The sequence below is a fragment of the Astatotilapia calliptera genome, chromosome 4 (assembly GCF_964374335.1).
Source record: "Astatotilapia calliptera chromosome 4, fAstCal68.1, whole genome shotgun sequence".
NCBI classification, from domain to species: domain Eukaryota; kingdom Metazoa; phylum Chordata; class Actinopteri; order Cichliformes; family Cichlidae; genus Astatotilapia; species Astatotilapia calliptera.
The window spans coordinates 24,451,001-24,473,391 of record NC_137425.1 but is presented as its reverse complement, the minus strand read 5'-3'; the positions used below and the strand labels follow the sequence as shown (position 1 = coordinate 24,473,391).

At 42.8% G+C, this 22,391-nt stretch overlaps 1 protein-coding gene across 1 annotated transcript in view; it reads right to left on the bottom strand.

Moving 5' to 3' along the window:
* Positions 1–4,778: 4,778 nt before the first annotated feature.
* LOC113021122 (protein shisa-8) overlaps positions 4,779–22,391 on the bottom strand; it is a 135,356-nt gene continuing 117,743 nt past the window's right edge. Inside the window, exon 5 of the mRNA XM_026165583.2 lies at positions 4,779–10,693. Coding sequence (XP_026021368.1) covers positions 10,197–10,693 — 497 coding nt within the window. The 3' untranslated portion in view covers positions 4,779–10,196. The remainder of the gene's footprint in view (positions 10,694–22,391) is intronic.

Genomic DNA, 22,391 nt, shown 5'->3' with positions numbered 1-22,391 from the left:
AAAAAACTCAAAACAAACTTAAACTAGAGAAATGACAGAACACACAGCTAAGAAACCGGTAGATCACGACACAGACACAGAGAAACACTGGGCTTAAATACACAGAGGGAGCAATCAGGGAATGGGTAACAGGAGGGAAACACAGCTGGGGCAAATCAGGCCTAACGAGACAAGAGGAAGCAAAACCAGACACATTAACATCAGACATGGACTTTCAAAGTAAAACAGGAAACACATAACAGGGCTCTAGAGTGCGACCAATTTGGTCGCAAATGCGACCAAATTTTTCAGTGGTGCGACTAAAAATAAATATTTGGTCGCACAGGTGCGACCAACTGTTCTGGTAACAAAAAAAAAATCTCTGTAACTCTCCGTGTGGTCAACAACAGACACACATTATGCCCCTATCGTGGACTAAACCAATCAGAGATAGTCAGGGGCGGGACCTCTCTGATTGGCCGTGGTCCAGTTGAAAGTGCAGGTGGAAGAGAGAGATGAGTAGCTTGAATAAAGCGATATCAATTCATTAACGGATTCCACACAAAGACCTAAACACGGAGCGGACCCAACACATCAGAATCAGCTTCGTCTTTCTCGGCTTTCTCACCCGATGGCCTGAACACGGACACGCTGTCGGAGCTTAGCGATTCTTCGAGTCCGCGCTGTGTTTACGTCTTTTTGCGCTGATTCTGAGCTGCAGGTTTTGCCTCTCTCCAACCAAAATTCACCGAGCCTGCAGCAAAAGAAGCAGCAAACTGCGCTTCACATTTGATCAATGTCGTCATGAATTCCCTCTGACTTTTGCTGTTTTGCTTCCACCACGATAAAAATCACACTTCCTGCACAGCTCTCTCTCTCTCTGTACTTCAGGAACAGTTTCCCGTCTCAAATCTGTTTTCTGCATTATTCATTCGCTTATTACCCACCAGTCTAGCGTTGTTTACAGCGCTTTTTCTTTTTTCACTTAAATGACCTCAGACAAGAAAGCCTAATTTCTGCTGTTCAATACTGAAGAAATTTAAATTTCTTAAAATTATGCAAAATTGCAGAATATTTTTAAGGTTATCTGCTATAAAAAGCCAGACCAGGAAAATCTCCTTCATGTTTTCCTGTGTTTTATTCTCAGTTACTTTCACACAAAGGCATCTGCTGTGATTTTCACAATTCTGATGAAGTCTGTATCAGTACTGATAAATGATCAGAATTATAATATTTCTGACTGTCTGAGGCTAAATTGAATCAAATCAGGACTTTGAGAACCGGAATTGAATGGATTATAGAAATCAGTGATGATACTCAGCCCTAGTGAGCAGCCTAGGCCTGAGAGAAGTGGATGTACTGTAGCTGTGGGTAATAAGAAAAGATGAAAAGAACTATTGATAACTTTTTTGTTAAGTTAAGGCCTGATCTGTCTGAAATTCATAGCCAGTGCTCTGACACGGTGCCATCAATATTTGAATGCTGAAAAAGCACAGTGTATCCAGAAAACACATTATATGCTGCAGTAAATGCACTGCCCAAGTGTCCCCTCTCCCCACGGCCTTTCAGCAGCAGACAGCAGCAAACAGGTCGTCAGAGGAGGCCAAGATGATGATTAAGTTTTTAACATTTTCTACAATATTGACAAAGCACTTTAAGCACAAGTTTGTTAGTTAATAATTTAGAAATTAATATTGTCTGTATGGACTTCCCCCCCCAAAGAAAGTGCACATGTAAAACTGCGGTGTTAAGCGATGCGGTTGAAAAATTTGAGTGCGCCTAACTTTTGTGCCGGTACGCCTAACTTTAAAAAGTTAGGCGTACTAACTTTAAAAAGTTAGGCGTACCGGTGCGCCCATGTCAATAAGTTAGTCTAGAGCCCTGCATAACACAGACTGAACAAAGACACAGACTCATATGCAGGCACTACAAAGGGAACAGAGACGTGGGAACAGGGCAGACACAAACACTGACTGAACACGGGGATATAGGAACTTAGGATACACATAGACGCGAACTAGACAAGGGGATGCAGGTGATAGGGGAGACATAAGCCATAAGACGGAACTCAAAGAAACCAAAAACTAGACAGTATAAATAATATCATAAACTCAAAAACCCTGGGTCGACGACCCAGGCATCCTAACAACCTGTCCAGGGTGTACCCTGCCTCTTGCCCTAAGACAGCTGGGATAGGCTACTGTTTTAAGCTACTGTGGCTAGTTTTTGATCTTTGGCACATTCTGTGTCCTTATGGATTGTTGTGCCTGGGCTACCTTAGATACTGTTAGACTAGGACATTAGTTTTTGAAAGCTCCTGCTCTATTCTGACCAAACAAAAGATGGATGTAGACTCTGGTTGTGAAAAATGTGGACGTATCTTCAATCTTCATTCTTGCTGCTGAGAAAAAAAACAGTGTTGCTCACTGTGAAATAAGTAAACACATTCCTAATAAATCTGTGTTCTTAGTTAATTGCTTAATTTACTTACTTAATTTCATAAATTGTGGTCAAAATTTCGGTAAAATTACTTACTAAAAGTATACTTAATTTGTGTGACTGCTTTGATACTGATGAGTCAGTAGTGTCTGCCTGATGAATATGCAGTGGATCAACCCCTCATACATCAGGTTTCAAACCCAAGGTGCTGACAGCCAAAATGTCGAACTCAAGGATACAATATGGGAATCTACCAACTATTTGATGGCATCGCAGTATCTTTCATGGACTCTGTGCAATCATTTGCAGTACCAAAATAAATGTAAAAAATTAGGATTTTATATGTTACAAACATACAAGTGTGTACAAGTAAACAAACATGCTATAACTGCTAATAAACATGCTTAACGGTGTGTTCACACCGAACGCGATAGACGCAAACAGAGCGTCAGGTTTACATGTAAAGTCAATGGAAAAGCACGATGACCCGCGATTGCGGCTCCCGCGAAAATTCGGAAGCAGATTTGCGTCGCGAAAATGCCTGAAACGCGCGTCAGTCTAGCGCGTTTGAATCGCGAAGATACCGGTCTGGCACAACTTCCTCCCACATCCCTCCCACATTTCCAGTTCACCCGCGTCAAAATATGCAATTTTGAGGCGCGATGGATTTTTCTTGGACACACGTTGAGGTGCGAATGTGCACGCGTCAAATTAGGGGCATTTGGGGCGTTTTCGTTCGCGTCTATTGCGTTCGGTGTGAACACACCGTTACAGGTGTCTATTTCCGAATGAGGGTCATAGTTATGGGTATTTTTGTGCTGTTTTTTCTATTGGACGTGATGGTTATCAAAACCAAACATGATGAATTTGGCAAGCGCAGGAGACACGACACGAAGGAGATTTGTCAATCAGGCTGCAGAATGCAATGCTGTACGGTGCAAGAAAAGAAAAACAAAATCAGCGAAAAAGCGAAGCAGTGACAGATGAGCGGGACCACTGTGTGCTGTTTATTGATAAACAAAATATATTCCTATATGACAACATACATAAAAGCAGAACGGTATTTGTACGTCAGTGGGAAAATAGCGGTGGCTTGCTAGCTTTTGTGCGGCTTCCCCGGGTCAGCGAAAACTTTCAAAAGAGAAATGAATGAACTTACCAGGTTGCCCGATCTCTTTACATATCTTCCTCCAAGCTCGGTCCTTTATATTCCTGTCTCGGTACAGAAAGCAGCTGGTGTCGTACAGCTACGTTTGCTACGGCGTTGATTAGCCTTCCTTCCATTGAAGAATGAAGGGCTTTGGCTGGATCTGCCCCTTTGACTTAAGTCACAGCCACGTCACCAGGCTCCTGATTGGTTGTCGCAGCGCGGTTTGACGCTGGAGTTCAGATTTTTCCAACTCGAGCGGTAGACGCGTAACGCGCGTATGCACAAAATGCAACACAAAAACTCACGCGCGTGGTTTTTTTCGCGAGTCAAACGCTCCAAACGCACTAGACTGACGTGCGTTTCAGGCGTTTTGGCGTTTTGGCGACGCAAATCTGCTTCCGAATTTTCGCGGGAGCCGCAATCGCGGGTCATTGCACTTTCCCATTGACTTTACATGTAAACCTGACGCTCTGTTCGCGTCTATCGCGTTCGGTGTGAACACACCGTAAGGGTCAGTGGTAGATATTGGATTTTCTAACTTTTGTGCAAAGGCAGACTTTTTCCTGTCTTCATGCAAAGTTAAGCTAAATTGCTGCTGAGTTTTTTATACTGTAGTATATACTCCATATGTCAAAGTTAAAAAAAGAAAACTACATGCTCTTTCAGTTTTATGTATAAGGACAGAAAAGAAATCATCTAAATTAGGTAAATACAAAACATATTACACTGTGTCATCAAGATGTAGAATCAGTGTGTAAAGAACCAAGAATATCCTCACTACTTCCATAGGAATTTAGAGGCTAAATAGCAGCCAGATGCTGCTAGTGAAGTGGACTTGATTAATTGATCATCAGCAAGTGTGAGCACGTCTATAAAAGCAGAAGTTTTGGCAGTTTGCGGGAGCATTGAGCTTTATGCCAAGGAGGGAAGAAATTAGCAATGATCCTAAGGAGGCAGTCTACTACCCATCAATCTGGGAAAGGTTAAATGGGCATTTTCAAGTATTCGAAAGTCCATAATTCATTAGAGGTTGTACTTTTTTAAGGACCAGATGATTTTTATTACATCCCATTAGGTAAAACTTTAGAATTAACTGTCTGTTTACCATGCCTGCTATATCATTTAGGCAAATAATGTTGCTAAAAGGTGTGAGATAAACAGTTTCCTAAAGCAACATGACTCTTAGAAAGAAACAGCCAGCAGACACAGGTACGATTAACAAATGCTATATTTCTTGAAAGATTTATTCAAACAAGACACATGGGCCAATGCAGTATGAGTGCCTATAGACATTGTAGTTTGGCAGTCAAAACTTTATTATATAGCATTTTGTATGCGTGAAAATTCTGTTCATATCCCTTCATCCCTAAAAAAACAAACATAAAAACAAAAAATCTGGAGAAATTTGTCTTGAGTTACAGAGTGACGTCAGATTGCCCAGTCTGCTTTTATATATCTATAAAAAGCCCTTATGTAAGCTGAGTAGTCAACGAATTTCACAGCAGACAAATGGTATAGGATACATATAAACACAAGTATTACATAGCAATCCAAGGCAGCCTATTGCTGCCTATTACAAATTATTATGAGACGACGCATTACTTTTTTTTTTGTCTTTGTCTTTTTTTTTTTTTGCAGATGCAAAAGCTGTACAAGAAACCGCTGAGTCTTCCTTTCACTTTCAGCGAATGTGTTGGCAAAGCACTTGGATACAATGCAATATCATTTAACATTAAATATATGAGTGCATGTATACCGTACAAGCTTCAAACACATGGCATATAATGTAATTCATCTGCTTGACGTTACATTGTATGGCATGTGCTAGGTGATTGCGAGGGGCGGGGGCAAGGGGTGCGGCCATGAAATCTGGAAGCTCTTCAAAATTTTTCCGTTGGTCAATCATTGAAAAACACCGTACAAAAACGGACAGAAAACAAAGAAACAATCGAACCATACAACATAATCTATATATTGCTCGGGATCATGGAGCCCAAGTATGTCTACCAGGTTGCATTCAGATAACCTGCCGTAGAATACTTGATGATTCTTTTATAGAGAGGAAGTTTTACAAACAACAGTCAGTTAGCTCTGACTCGAGCGAGCAATGCCACAGTCTGTCGTAATCAGGAGAGATTGAGTAAATTCACTCTAAGCTGATGATCCAAAGCAGTCCCAGCATTCTCACCGTTTTGGATGTTTAAGCATCAGTTAGGTGTACTCAGTTTCTCCTGATTCAAGGCTTTTGGTCCTGCTTCATATCACAAAGTTGGAGACTTTGTGTTTAGGATATAAGTAGCGTTATACGTCTGTGGCTCTTGTGTCTTGTTTCAGCTGTGTGTGGATGTTGGTACATGTATGTCATTTGCTTGAAGGGAGTCATTAAGGTTCATCCATCGTTGATGTAAAAACACATCCTTCACTGTCCATTCGCTGTCCATTGGGAAATTAACACTGAAAGGTGCCATTGTTTTCCAGTACATCAGCAAGATTGCAGCTGTGATACGGATCTCACAAAATGAACAATTCAAGAAGCAGGCGTTCACAGCGCTCGCTGTCAGCCATCTCCGCGAGACATGACAGCTAACAAAATCCGAGCAAAGCTTTCAAGTTGCCAGTCTCTTTCACTTTGCTGGTAGCCTGTCCTCAGGCTTTGCTTGTCCTGAAGGACTAACTCTGCTCCTTAATTGCAAATCCTGGAGCCTGTGTTGGCATTCTGTTCAACCTCCGAGTTGTTGGGTAGCACAAGCTTCACGCCCTCTGAGGCCAGGCAGTGAGTACAAGGTCCAGTTCCTGATTTTGTTGTTGTGCAAATCAGAGTAAACACCATATTCGACTCCCAGCTACAGTCACAAAGCGTTTTTGATAGCTGGTTGCTTGAATGCACAGAGATAAGACCCAGAATGAATGTTTTTAGACCACCCAGACAAGTCAGAATGAAAAACAACCATCGCGATATCGGCTGTGTTCGTACAGCCACGTTTCTCTTTTCTCATCTCATCGCCTTCATTTTTTTGTCTCAAGCCCTCTGCACAGCTCATTCTTTCACTCAGCTCTGCGTCGTTTTTGACACCCGTGCCCTTATTAGCACCCAGCCTTAAACTCTGAGGAGGCTTCCAAATAGGCAAACAGAAAGAGAGAGATAGGGCGAGGGAGGTTTAGCGCTTATTGCTTCACTGATGCATATTGCTTGTTTACTCGCTGTCATTCCTTATTTATTCTCAACCTCTTATGCATTCCGACTGATTAGGGAGAGAGCCCACAGAACGGTTTGGTAGGGATTTTAGAGGCCAGAAAGCTTTTCATATGAAGTGACCCACTAAAAAATGTGGCACCTCGAGAAAATAAAAGTCAAAGAGATGGTGAAGCCACGCAAGAGAAGCTGCGGCACTGTGGTGCACTGAATACTGTGCAGTGCTGGCGAAAGCATAAGCACAGATGTGTTTGATGCATATTCACAGCATGCATATCCCATTGATGCTTTTGTATTCATGATCCCCATTCTCTACTGATCCCCTATTATAAAAGCATGCCATCCCCTACCACCAGTCCAACAGCTTGCCTAACAGGTTTTTCACATCTTGGAGAGGTAAAGTGGAGAAGCCATTGCAGCATTACAAGCGAGCATTATACTGCTACTTGATTCTTGCTCGTTAAAGTTTTACCCTGCTGCTCATTTTATTTGCTTGTGCACATTCACAGCTCCAATAAAATTGAGATGCAAATTGGGGAATTTGGCTGACTGACATTTCTGCTGGCAAGTAAAACAAACAAACAAAATCTTCTTAAAAATTTAAATCTGTCTTACATAAAATCCACTTTACTTCTTTAAGCTTGGCATCAGCAAATCTCCAGATATGAATAATATATTGCAAAGCATTTGGTCATTGATGCCACAGCTTGTGTTTGTGGATGCTAGCTTGTGCATGTGCGTATGAATGTAATCGTTTTTGTGTGAGCGCTTGTGCGGTGTGGTGTAGTGAGGATGAATCTGGAGCCTGCCATGCTTTGACTGGCTCTGTCATTAATTATAGTTTTCTCCTTGTACATGCTCAAACACACTATGAAGACCCAGTGAGGCTATCACATTTACAACAGCTTGGAGCAGTGGGTACCAAACATCAGGGAGAGTGCTTCGTACCCACTGCTCAACCCTTCCTGGATATGGATGCACAAAGGGAGGTCGGGCAGTAGAAGAAAGTCTGCTAGGACACTACAAGTAAGAGAAAGCAAGTGAGATACAGAGTGAAAGAAGAGAGATAGATGGAGAGACAGAAAGGGAGGGAAAGAGAGAAAAAGTGCCAAATAATGTGCGACTCTGTTAAGCGGTGCTGTTTGATGAGGTTCCACCACCTGCCGGATGCGCTGCAGCATGAGCCAGGCATATGCACTGCGGAATAGCTGGTGTCCCAGTGATAACAAATGAAGGTGAATTCAATCAGTGAGTCAGACTGGCTGTTGGATTGGTCTATATTGAGGAGGAGGAATTGGAAATAAGTGGTGGGATGGTAAGGGATTTTGAAGGATGAAAGCATTATTGCGTTTTTTTATACTTAAGCTATCAAAAAACTGCTATTTGGCAAACTACTCTAGAAATTCTACTTTAAAAAAACAGTATTTCTAGTTACTCCTCTGGAATAGCAATTAGGTAAAGGTACAAAAGGTGCCTTTTATGGTTGGAACTTTTAACATGGGCAAATTTCCATTATTTCCTTGTGTTTAGCTATTGTGCCTGTAAGGGTCATGCCAAATTTATGCTAGCTGACATTGTTGCAAGAATTTGGTGAAAATCTTCAAAAAGGTTAAAAGATTAACTAAAAGTGAAAAAAGAGTTGATGGCTAACTACACTCATGATAAAGCTGATAACTAACATTTGTTTTGTTTAATGTATTTTTTTTTAATGCTATTATTCATGGCTAGCAAGCTAGCTAAGAAGACACAACCTATAAATAAGATAAATTAACAATTAGCTGGTGCAGAACTCCTGTGTTCACCAAACATAGAGAGACAGCAAACCAAATTGAAACAAAAAGGGATTTTTTCTAAGATAAAAAGATATAATTTATTTATTAAAATGTAGAATGAGCATCGACGGGTTGTTACGGGTTGTTACGTTACCACGTATGATTATCAATGGGTATTAATGATTATGGGTATTATTATGATTATCAATGGGTATTATCAATGGGTATTAATTTCTACTTTTGGCCCTTGGTATAAATCTCTCGATTTATACCTGGTTAATTTTTTATGTCAGTATTCAACAGTTTGAAGCGTTATCTCCCAGAAATCCACTGATTTATGCTGCTGTGTATGCACGTGGAAGCAGTTATTAACTTATAGTGTTTGAGCACTTTGTTAAGAGGAAGTGAAGTAAACTGCAGTGTACTATGTACAGTTGGTTTCAGCCTTTCAGATTATGTTAGTTTTGCAGAAATATCTCCATGCATCAAACAGCAGGGAAAAAGGTTTCTGAATGCATCACATCACTCTCTTCCTACATCCAGAATTATGTTAATCATTAGTGTCTAATTATGAAAATGTATCTTTGCAAATGTATGGCACCAAAAATAACAAAGCGAAATTCTGGGGTCAGAGAAAATCCATGTCTGTACTAATGTGCAGGATTAACTGACTTTTCTGTGATGCATTTGTGAAATGGAAAGAATTCACTGACTTTGCAATGACATTTCGGGATGATCCCTTTGCCCCTTTTCTAGGTATTGTAACACATCCTCGGCTTCATGTAGAGGTAAAAATATCCACCACGTCACAAGAGACTGTGACTGAAATTTGCTGTTCAACATGCTGCCACAAATAACTAAAGGGCCAGCCTGTTCATTTGCCCAGTTTTTCGGATGGAGGTGGGGTTTTCTGTGGTCCCTTGACACTGCTGGGAACCTTGTATAATTTTTGACAAGTGTGTAGTATGTACATGTGTATGCATTCCTCATTTATTCTTATCTTTCTCATCTCACTTGCGCCTGGAATGAGATGAATCCCTCCCACACTATCCTGCCCTCCACTCTAGTATGAATTGCGAGGCTGATATCTCATTCTTTGGAGGGCTGGAGGGCAATGAGTGGTGACAACACAATGGCATTGTGTCTACTGATGGGAAGCTAGAGTCTTGGGGGACACACTCCTCTACCCTCCTCTCCTGTCAGTGTTAGAGTCTGGGCCAGTTTGAGGGGTAAAGCGTGTATGAGTTGAATTTGAACATTTGTACATAGTGGAAGGGCACTCGGCACCTGAGCAAAATGTCACCGAGGTACAAGGGGCTTGAGAGGAGACGGAGGAGAGAGCTGTGCCAACTGCCACTCAATTATTTAGAGACGCTGCTGGGTTCAAAGAGTCAAAGCAAATAATCCACTAATCCACCACCTTCACAGCTTATCTGCAACTTATCTGTTTTGCTTTAGTGGTCATAAGAGTACACAAATATCACTCACATTATTGTTATTCTTGGTAACAATGACAAGGAAAATGCAGAGTTAAAAAAATTCCAGATACGATATTTGCTTGCTCCAGCACACCATTATAACTGAGGATATAAAAGATATTAGAACATTTCCCCTCAACTGCTCCATTTTTGTCTTCTGTCTGTTCATCAATCCTGCCCCATGTTCACACAGTGACCTCTGTTTTGCTGTTAGTGGCCAGTCCCTTGTGCTTGGGGTGCATATGCGGCGAATGGCCGTAGCCCAGCGGCTGCGAGAAGAGCTCGGGCAGCGTTTCAATGCTGAACTGCCTCTTGTTGGAGTAGGCCTGGCGCCTGCTGTTCTGTTGGTGCAGTGTCTGGTGCTGCTGCTGTTGGATAGGGTGATGCTGTTGCCCGCCAAGGCCCATGTGGGAGGCTGCCGGGTGCTGAATGTGGCTCTTACTTGGGTCCCATGCTTTGAAGGCTGAGCTGGAGGTGAGTGGGTGAGTGTTGGTCTTGGAGATCTTAGGTTTGGGGATCTGGGAGGCGTTGATGGTAATGGCTAAAGGTGCATGGACATCTGGTGGTGGGAGGAAGGGCTTGTCCTTGGGGTGGAAGTTGATAGGCTGGAAGGTGGGAGGAGACTGGCGGTGGGTGTAGTCTACCATTGGGTAGCTCTTGTAGTAGTCTCTTGGAGTTGTGTCTAGATGAAAAGGACAGAACAAGACAAAGAGGTGGTTATATTTTGATATTATATAATTACAATATTACCATATTCAGTTCTATCCGGTCTTTAAGTGATGACATGATCTTGCTTCTGGGCCCAACCAACTCTGCGTTTAATAAGGCTGTTGTGATTTGAACATGTTTTCATGGTTTGTATCTTGTTCTATTTAATCTCAACAAGCCCCTAAAACAGTCATCACTGTCGGCTTCTTTTGGTTTCTATTACCGCTATTCATTTTAAAGCTCAGTTTTTAAAACCTTATGATGTAACTACAGCCCAGCCCATGCCAGCAGTATATTAATGGCTAACCTCGTATTGTGGATGGATTATCTCAGTTGTTCTCCTGACTGAAGTTCGGTCCGTTTACAGCACCCTGCCATGCAATTGCATTTGTCCCTAACCATCGGGAACCCCCAACTTTTATCCAGTGGAAAAAGTTAGCGTTCGTCCTCCAGCTTCACTGTGTTTATGTTATGCTAACATAGCTGTGTTGCTAGCGATCACATAGCACGTCATTACATACCAGCTAGCCAAATTTCAGTAATCCTACAAAACGACACTGCTGTTTAGTTTTCTGTCTTCATTTATGTTGGAAGTGATAGCAGAGCTGTATGTTTTAAAATTTTAAGAAATCTCTCAGTCAGAACATGGTATGTCATGTTTAGGTGGAAAAGAGCGAGCTAACTTAAATTTAGTAAATTCTGTTTTCATGGATGCCTGGATATTAAACTTAATTGTTGCTTAGGCTGCTGCCCCCGCGACCCGTAGTTTTCTATCTTCATTTGTGTCAGAAGTTTGATAGCAGAGCTGTATGTTTAATTATTTTTCTGAAATCCCTGAGTCAGAACATGGTATATCATGTTTAGGTGGAAACTAGCGAGCTAATTTCCTGCTAACTTCTATCTCTGTTAAATTTAATAAATTCTGCTTTCAATGATGCTTGGATGTTAAACTTAATTGTTACACCTGGTAGACAAGCCACATTTTATTACAGATGAAAGAATTTAGACAGTTCTTCAACTCTTAGTGATGTCGCAGTGATTGTTTGACTTTGAGACCTGCAGCGGAGTTTGGGCCCAGACATGGCTAATGACGTTAGACTTAAAGACCGGATAGTGTTGTACTATCCTAAACATTTGTATCAGGCTGTCCAATTGATCAGTAACGGCAACAAAAGTAAATCAAAGACTGATACATTCATTACTGATCTATACTGTTTACAAGGCGCTTTATTACAGTCACTTCACTATGTGCAAAAGTAGACATGGACATATGGAAATGATCAAATTAACCCTGATTGTCATCAAGTTTCTCTTTAGACTCACTCACTATGTAACTGTGCCCATGTAACAACATATAATTTTCCAGTAAATATAGTGATTATTCATGTGTGGATATAGATGATTCAAAGGTGGTCCTAACAATGAACAAATGTCAAATATAGACTGTTTTTGGTTTGATATATGAATGTGGACCCCCACCACCAGACCACCACCCACCTCATATATTTTTATACTTTGAGCATTCAAATATTTATTCATTTTTTGCAATTTTTTTAAAGAAGCTATATGGTTTGTAATGTCAGAGAATATCTTTTTATTATCAGTCACCAAATTCCAGATAAATTAACAGGTAGCCAATAAAAAGAAAGAATTTGTGAGCATTTGTATGATTGCTATTTGCTCTTTGCTCTTTGATCTGTGTGCCCGCTGACCATAGATGTAAGGCAGAAGAGACAAATAAAAATACAAGCAACAAACTATGGGGAAAAAGTGGCATGAGCGAGTCCCGAGCAAAAGGAGTGATTTGTAAGGAATAAAAATAGACCCGGTTCAGCATGTCGAGTCAGATTAGTGTGAGCTCTCTGAGTGGAACTCGACTCTGCTGTTTGGTCATCACCACCGCCCCCAACACCACCACCACCGCCACCACTTCCCTCATACATGCTCTGCCCTAAAGACACTTACAACCTTGTTTGCTTGGCCCTATTTTATCGGTCCCTTTTCCTGGAGAGAAAAAAATATTTGAAAAATATTCTGCTGTATGATTTTTATTATTTTTTCTTGCCCCTTCACCTTTTCTGACTTCATTGCTCTAAATCAGCCTCTCTTAAATGTACATTTCATTTCCTCGTGACGTAACATCATGCTTTCAGCCCCTGTTGTATCAAGTTAGTCTTGTGCATCTGTTTTTCTCGTTATACTGTTGAATTTGACAGTGGATGGCTGTGTGTGGGCGTTTGTGGCTGCAGACCCCAAATTTATTGATTTATTTACTGTATGAAAAGTTTAGCCAAGGGCCACTTTTCTGCTCCATAGCTAAATCTGTCAATTTCAATAATATATTCTAGCCAAGATGACTAAAACCATTTCCTTATGTTTGCCTTTCCAGAAAAACACCTAGAGGGCGAGTCTCACATTCACACATGTCAGGAAGCTGTCCAGCACTATCACAGTGCTGTAATTGCTTATTGAACCCTTTTGTGCGTCCATTGTGTAACTCTAGGGTACTTCAACAGCAGCTGTTGGCGACGAAGACAGAGTTACAGGAAATTATCTACTCCCTCAGAAAAATTCTCCATGCTGGCTCAAGGATTTAAGCAGGTTCTAGCATTTCTCAGTGCACCATCAAGTATTCCAACAGCACTACAGCCATTTTCAGTCTGTTAATTCTGTAGAGGAACAGAAAATACTTCAGGAACAAGAAATGAGTAAAGTACAGGCACTGGGGGCTATTTATAACAAATGATTAGCAGAAGAGTTCTGCTTTTATTTAACTTTGGCACGATACAAATGAGGATTAGTCTGCATTTCTGTGTCTCTGTCTGCAAATATGCACAAGTGTGAACTGTATGTGTGGATTCACACACTTAGCTCAATAATTTGTTGGACCTGTTTGGTTTGTCTGTATTCAATTTCATATTTAATTAAAGCTGCAAGCAGCCACGAGAGGGCCCTTTTTCTCTGGTGCGGTCCAGTCTCGCTGAACATCTCCTATACCATAAGTGTCAAACTCTGGTCCGCGGGCCAAATTTGGCCCGCAGCCTAATTACATTTGGCCCGCGAAGCCATACCAAATTACTATTAGAGCTGGCCTACTACCTATTACCTATTATACAGCTAGTATATATATTGTTTAGTATTAAGCTTTGCTTGTTCCATATTCAGTTTTCCAGCAAAACTTATTTGAGTCCATAAGAAAAGATTCATTCTTATATCTGGAGGAAGATTTTTTTTTCAATAAATATTAATGTTAGCCCGCGACTTTGTTCCAGTTTTGAATTTTGGCCCACTGCGTATTTGAGTTTGACACCCCTGTCCTATACCCACTACAGGGAGTGCAGAATTATTAGGCAAATGAGTATTTTGTCCACATCATCCTCTTCATGCATGTTGTCTTACTCCAAGCTGTATAGGCTCGAAAGCCTACTACCAATTAAGCATATTAGGTGATGTGCATCTCTGTAATGAGAAGGGGTGTGGTCTAATGACATCAACACCCTATATCAGGTGTGCATAATTATTAATGTCCTTTCCTTTGGCAAAATGGGTCAAAAGAAGGACTTGACAGGCTCAGAAAAGTCAAAAATGGGGACTTCCGATGACGTCACCGTAGTGATCGGTCGAGCTTTGAACTGCTCCTGCAAGAAACTTTGCTAAATCCTTAAAATTAAGGAAAAACGCTCCGAAACACGAAAACGAAATACATTATAGACCCACGATGCCTGGACCCGGTAAAACTACCAAGGAGAAGACTAAGTCAACCACGCAAACCAAGATATCGGTGTTTGGCGGTGAAGCTAGCGCGTCTGAGACCTGCGCAGTTAACAAGCCAGCCACCATGAGCGAACACGGCCCCACGGATAGTGGCAACATGGAGGAGAGGTTGCAGCGTGCCATACGAGAGGAGTTTGCAGGTATTGAAAACAAGCTTGCAAACACGCAAACTGCACTTTGGGACAAGCTGGAGGGCGCTGTGGCCAAGTTTTCCAGCAAGGCAGATGAGGTTGTGGCAGCCATGAACGAAATGCAGAAAAAATTATCTGACTGTGTGGGGAGAGTAGAGCAAATGGAGAAACGCATTTCAAATGTAGAAGATGAACATGTGGTGATGGGGACCACCATTTCAAGATTAGAAAAAGAAAATAAAGCAGAAAAGTCAAAAATAGTGAGATATCTTGCAGAGGGATGCAGCAGTCTCAAAATTGCAAAGCTTCTGAAGCGTGATCATCGAACAATCAAGCGTTTTATTCAAAATAGTCAACAGGGTCGCAAGAAGCGTGTGGAAAAACCAAGGCGCAAAATAACTGCCCATGAACTGAGAAAAGTCAAGCGTGCAGCTGCCAAGATGCCACTTGCCACCAGTTTGGCCATATTTCAGAGCTGCAACATCACTGGAGTGCCCAAAAGCACAAGGTGTGCAATACTCAGAGACATGGCCAAGGTAAGAAAGGCTGAAAGACGACCACCATTGAACAAGACACACAAGCTGAAACGTCAAGACTGGGCCAAGAAATATCTCAAGACTGGTTTTTCTAAGGTTTTATGGACTGATGAAATGAGAGTGAGTCTTGATGGGCCAGATGGATGGGCCCGTGGCTGGATTGGTAAAGGGCAGAGAGCTCCAGTCCAACTCAGACGCCAGCAAGGTGGAGGTGGAGTACTGGTTTGGGCTGATGTTGTGACCATCCGCCTTGAAACATGACATTTCCTGTTCCCACTAGGTGGCACTGTGGCCATTGTCAAATATTGCAGTTAAAGAGATGTGTGGTCCAGATCGGACCATGTATGTGGTAATAAGAACAAGTAAAAAAATTTACCAAAATGACCAAAATTTAATCTGGTGCCACGGCCACGCCCTTTGACGAAACTTCTGGTGCTTCTATCAGCAGTCATATCTTCAATAAACGCTGGTGACACAGTTCCACTGGCAGCCTTACATACCCATGCCATAACACTACCTCCACCATGCTAGACAGATGATGTGATTGGATAATTAGCCATTTCTCTCCTTATCCAGACTTTTCCCTACTCATCATTCATTTTGGTTTCGCCTGTCCAAAGAAAATTATTCTAGGACTATGCAGGCTCTTTTAGATGGTTTGTTTTTTTGGTAAAGTCTAACCTTGCCTTCCTGCTTGAATGTAACCAGTTATAAACCCTCTGTATTTACATTCACGAGGGCGTCTCTTGATTGTAGATTTTGAAAATGACACGTCTCCTTAAATAATCAATTTCTTGATTGTTGATTATAATCACAGTATCCCTGCCCTTGGTATAAAACACTTCAGCATGAGGCTAGCAGAATTTGACAGATACACTGATTCAAATGTTGCACACAAAGGGGAAAATACTGAGACACAATGAATTAAACACACCCTTGCTTCTCACAACAACTGCTGTTACTGTCCATTTGAGTGTTTCCACACATGTTGCCAGAAGAAGCACCTGACAGCAGGGTCCTCTGTGGCAGTATTACCCACCATCTTGTCCGTTCCACACACTCTCCATCTGCTCTCTCTTTCTCATCCGCTTGTTTCCCGCTCTCTGTTTCATTTATTCCACACTCTTCAACAACATAAGCTTTTGCTCTCTATCCAGTGGCAGCTTGAAGTGATGCCCACGGGCCCAATCTGGGCCACTGCATTATAACTGCATAAATTGGAGCCTCCAAATGATTTCAGTTTGACAATGTGCTGCATTTTTGTGTGGTCTATTTCAATGTCATTTCATTATGTTTACACAGTTATTTCTGCTTTATAAAGGGCTTATTAACATATTGACATTGTGGGAAGGAAAGATCCAAGATCCAGTTATTTCTAGACCCACACACATATTTCCACTATGCAATTCATAATTTTAAAGCTCATTTTAAAAGAACCCCACTAAGCACATATGCCAAAATAAAGGGATATTTCACTCTAACATCAGATACATCTAGTTTTCCTCTAGCTTGTGTTTCTATTCATGAATATAGAGAACTTTGCCTAGTTTTTGGAGATACAAGCTTTAGAGATGTCTTCTCTCTGATGTAATAGAACTCAATTGTGTTTGCTTGTTGTTACTAAATACAAAAAATATTTTAATATACATAAAAAACAACTCTGCAGCCCTGTCTTTATCCAGTAGAGATGACCCCATAACACAATCAACCAACCAACAAACCAACCAAACTTATCTAAAACCTAAACCTAGAAATGTTATTGTGAGCATTTTTACACAAGGTGAGGTTTAGGATGGGGGTGTTTTGCTACCTGTAGCACAAACCCCTTGTCAAAGTCAGATGGAGTATTCAGATAATTATTGTGTGGTGTGGCTGGCAAGTGTTGGAGGCTAAAAGAGACATGAAAGTTTCTAGATGAAACTTCTCACCACAAGGTTTGTGAGGGTTGTGATATCATATTACAATGCTGCTAAGTTTATAAGCTTACCTGTGGAGTAAACGCTCCAAGCACTACAAAGCAAGTGCCAATTAGACCAGTTACACAGAAAAAGAGCAGATATGGTAGGTAACTGCAAAATTAGGCAACTCACACCAAATTAATCTACCTGGATAAATAATAATACAAGTGTACTGAAAAATGCCACAGTTTCATTTTGGGGTGACATTTCTCTGGAGATTTGTCGGCTGCACATCCATGACGTTAATCTTCATTCCCAACACATCCCAAAGATGCTTTATTGGAGTGAGATCTGGTGACTGTGGAGGCCATTTGAGTACAGAAAACTCAGTGTCATGTTCAAGAAAACAGTTTGAGATTATTTGAACTTTGTGACATGGTGTGCTATCCTGCTGGAAGAAGATGGGTACACTGTCAACCAGTGTTGGTCAAGTTACTTGAAAAAAGAAATCAGTAACTAATTACTGATTACTACCCCCAAAAAGTAATCCCATTACTTTACTGATTACTTATTTTCAAAAGTAATTAATTACTTACTTACTTAGTTACTTTTTAAAAACACGATTTACAACCTGAATAGGTGATAAAGCGATCGATCTTTCAGCCCAATTCTACTTTTTCTGCATAATCCATCATACAAAATGTAATCCAGTGGAAAAGTCTCTTTTTAAAACTTGTTTTATTAGTTTTAATCTTTTAACTTTATGCATCAAGCAAAAATGTAATTATATGCAACATTCTCTGACTGGAAGAAATATGTTTAATATTTAAACCTATTTTCTGCACATTCCAGCACATAAAAAATATTTTTTTGTGTGTTTACATTCACTAGATGCAAGTAACACACAGCAGAAAATAAATAAAGTCATAGACTAGCGGTCCTTTTGCTCTATTTTCACCTGTAAAGCAGGAGTGGGGTAGGCGGAGGTTTACCCTGGTGCAGGTGTGTCGCAGCGGGCAGTGGAAGAATCTGCGAGTTTCTCTGTGAATTTCCCATTACGTCATAGCGCACTCGGTGCTTGCTTGGAAGGGTTTTTTCGCTGTAAAAAGAAGTTTTCTTCCCATGCACAATGGACGCTAATGTTCCTTACAAAGTAAGGTCAGTACTTCCACGCTTTAAACGCTGCACGCTCATACTCTCTCCCGCACTCGATATATGATCCACTGTTGATCTGCACACAGCTGTTGTCACGAACGTCGCACTCACTTACGTCACTATCATGAGACATTCTCGCAAAAAATCACGGTTTTAGTAACGCAGTAACGCAGCGTTCCTACGGGAAAGTAATGGTAATCTAATTACCGTTTTTGCAATAGTAATCCCTTACTTTACTCGTTACTTGAAAAAGTAATTGGATTACAGTAACGCTTTACAAGTAACGCGTTACTGCCTACCTCTGCTGTCAACATAAAGGGATGGACACGGTCAGCAACAAAGCTCAGGTAGTCTGTGGCATTTACACAAGTTCAGTTAGTATTAAGAGGCCCAAAGCGTGCCAAGAAAATATCCCCCTTCACCATTAAACCACCACCACCCTGAACTGTTGACAGATGGCTGGATGGATTCGTGGTTTCATGTTTCTGCCCATCTAAGTGTTACAGCAAGAACAAAAATTCTGTAGTCCCAGTTTCCTATTATTTGCTTATGGACAGTAGAGCCTGCGGACTTCTGGTGCTCTAGCCAATCCGCTTCATGGTTTGATGAGTTGCATTGCATTAAATTAACTACTTAAAATCTCATATATATATATATATATATATATATATATATATATATATATATATATATAAAAAAAAACACCCAGCACGCCCCTGCGGGCGGTTTATCCTTCAAGCTCGGGTCCTCTACCAGAGGCCTGGGAGCTTGAGGGTCCTGCGCAGTATCTTAGCTGTTCCCAGGACTGCGCTCTTCTGGACAGAGATCTCCGATGTTGTTCCCGGGATCTGCTGGAGCCACTCGCCTAGCTTGGGAGTCACCGCACCTAGTGCTCCGATTACCACGGGGACCACCGTTACCTTCACCCTCCACATCCTCTCGAGCTCTTCTCTGAGCCCTTGGTATTTCTCCAGCTTCTCGTGTTCCTTCTTCCTGATATTGCTGTCATTCGGAACCGCTACATCGATCACTACGGCCGTCTTCTTCTGTTTGTCTACCACCACTATGTCCGGTTGGTTAGCCACCACCATTTTGTCCGTCTGTATCTGGAAGTCCCACAGGATCTTAGCTCGGTCATTCTCCACCACCCTTGGGGGCATCTCCCATTTTGACCTCGGGACTTCCAGGTTGTACTCAGCACAGATGTTCCTGTACACTATGCCGGCCACTTGGTTATGGCGTTCCATGTATGCCTTGCCTGCTAGCATCTTGCACCCTGCTGTTATGTGCTGGATTGTCTCTGGGGCATCTTTACACAGCCTGCACCTGGGGTCTTGCCTGGTGTGATAGACCCCAGCCTCTATGGATCTTGTGCTCAGAGCTTGTTCTTGTGCTGCCATGATTAGTGCCTCTGTGCTGTCTTTCAGTCCAGCTTTGTCCAGCCACTGGTAGGATTTCTGGATATCAGCCACCTCCTCTATCTGCCGGTGGTACATACCGTGCAGGGGCCTGTCCTTCCATGATGGTTCCTCGTCTCCATCCTCTTTCTTGGGTTTCTGCTGCCTGAGGTATTCACTGAGCACTCGGTCAGTTGGGGCCATCTTCCCAATGTATTCTTGGATGTTCCTTGTCTCATCCTGGACTGTGGTGCTGACACTCACCAGTCCCCGGCCCCCTTCCTTCCGCTTAGCGTACAGCCTCAGGGTGCTGGACTTGGGGTGAAACCCTCCATGCATGGTAAGGAGCTTTCTTGTCTTTATGTCAGTGGCTTCTATCTCCTCCTTTGGCCAGCTTATTACCCCAGCAGGGTACCTGATCACGGGCAGGGCGTATGTGTTGATGGCCCGGATCTTGTTCTTACCATTCAGCTGACTCCTCAGGACTTGCCTGACCCTCTGCAGGTACTTGGTGGTTGCAGCCTTTCTAGCGGCCTCTTCATGGTTCCCATTTGCCTGCGGGATCCCCAAGTACTTGTAACTGTCCTCTATGTCTGCAATGTTGCCTTCTGGTAGTTCAATCCCCTCAGTTCTGACTACCTTCCCTCTCTTTGTTACCATCCGACTACACTTCTCCAGTCCAAACGACATTCCAATGTCATTGCTGTATAGCCTGGTAGTGTGGATCAGTGAATCGATGTCTCGTTCACTCTTGGCATACAGCTTGATGTCATCCATGTACAGGAGGTGGCTGACAACTGCTCCGTTCCGTAGTCGGTATCCGTAGCCAGTCTTGTTAATGATCTCACTGAGGGGGTTCAGGCCTATGCAGAACAGCAGTGGGGACAGAGCATCTCCTTGGTAGATCCCGCACTTGTGCTATGGGCTTGGAGTTGGCCTCTAGTGTTGTACGCCACATCCCCATTGAGTTCCTGATGAAGGCTCTTAGGGTCCCATTGATCTTGTACAATTCTAGGCATTCCAGTATCCAGCTGTGGGGCATTGAGTCATAGGCCTTCTTGTAATCAATCCAGGCAGTGCACAGGTTGGTCAGTCTGGTCTTGCAGTCTCGGCTGACTGTTCTGTCTACCAGTAGCTGGTGTTTTGCACCTCTGGTATTCTTGCCAATTCCTTTCTGTGTCCCGCTCATGTATTGACCCATGTGCCTGTTCATCTTAGCCGATATGATGCCTGACAGGAGCTTCCATGTAGTACTGAGGCAGGTTATTGGTCGGTAGTTGGAGGGGACCGGTCCCTTCTTGGGGTCCTTGGGGATCAGGACCGTCCGGCCTTCAGTTAGCCATTCCGGGTGTCTCTCGTTAACTAGCAGCTGGTTCATTTGTGCTGCCAGACGCTCGTGGAGTGCAGTCAGCTTCTTCAGCCAGTAGGCGTGAACCATGTCGGGCCCTGGTGCTGTCCAACTCTTCATACTGGAGACCCTTTCTTGGATATCTGCCACTGTGATGGTTACTGGACCCTGTTCAGGGAGGTCGCTGTGGTCTGCCCTCAGATCCACTAGCCACTGAGCATTGCCGTTATGGGTTGCATCCTTCTCCCATATGCTCTTCCAGTATTGCTCCGTCTCCAGCCTTGGTGGTGCTGTTCTCTTATTGTTCCCTTGCCACTGAGAGTACACCTTTGCTGGTTCTGTGGAGAACAGCTGGTTTATTCTCCTGCCTTCTATCTCTCTGGTGTACCTCCTCAAGCGGCTGGCCAAGGCTGTGAGTCTTTGCTTGGCAGTTTCCAAGGCCTCAGGTATGGACAGCTTGCTGTATTTCTTAGGCACCTTATTTGTCGCACCTTTCTGCAACTCCGTTAGTTGGCTAACCTCCCTCCGTGCTACTTTGATCTTGCCCTCTAGCCTCCTTCTCCATGGAGGGTACTGCCCCTTGTGGCTGTTCAACTTGTAGCCAAGCATCTCACTGATCACTGCTGCCGTATTGTAGATCAGCTTGTTAGTGTCGGTAATCGTGGTTGTAGGTATTGCCCGTAGTGCTGCATTAACATCATCTAGCAGACCTTCTGAGGGTACTTCACGTAATCTTGGTAACCGGCTACGGGGGATCCAGGTTTCAAGCTTGGCCATGATCCTATTTTTCAGGTCAGTTCCTCTCGCACTCAACGATCCTTCTCCTATCGCACTTGGGGCTATGTACCCAATCTTGGGTGGGGGTGATGATATCTCCCCCCTGACCTGGCGTCCTGACTCCTCCTGTTGTACCTCGTCAATCTCTAGCTGTGAGAGCAGTCCCTTCTTTCGAATGTTGGAACACTGAGCTACTAGTTGTTTCGCCGTCATTGTGGATGTTGGGTATCGAAGAATCCATAGGTCCCTCATCCTATTCATGTAGCCCCTTCCGCCGGGGTTACTTGCGTAGTAGCATTCCAACAACGCCCTGTTTTCGTCCCTTGCCCACCGATGCCTTCTTGTTCCAGTAGCCCACTTTTCGTCAGGGTGCCCTGGTTCCTCAACACCTGACGCGGACCTTGTTGATCCGGGCGACGTCCGAGCCGGCATGCCTTCATATTTATCTGTCTCGCTCATGTCTGCGGTAGGCTTGCTTAGCATAGGGGGTCTAGCCTTAGGACCCTTACTGGATACAGACGCCCCAGGCAGGAATCGAACTTGCGATCCTCTGTTCCAAAGGCGTGTAGTTTAACCACTACGCTATCCAGCTGCTTTTATATATATATATATATATATATATATACAGGACAGTTACAAGTACTTGGGGATCCCGC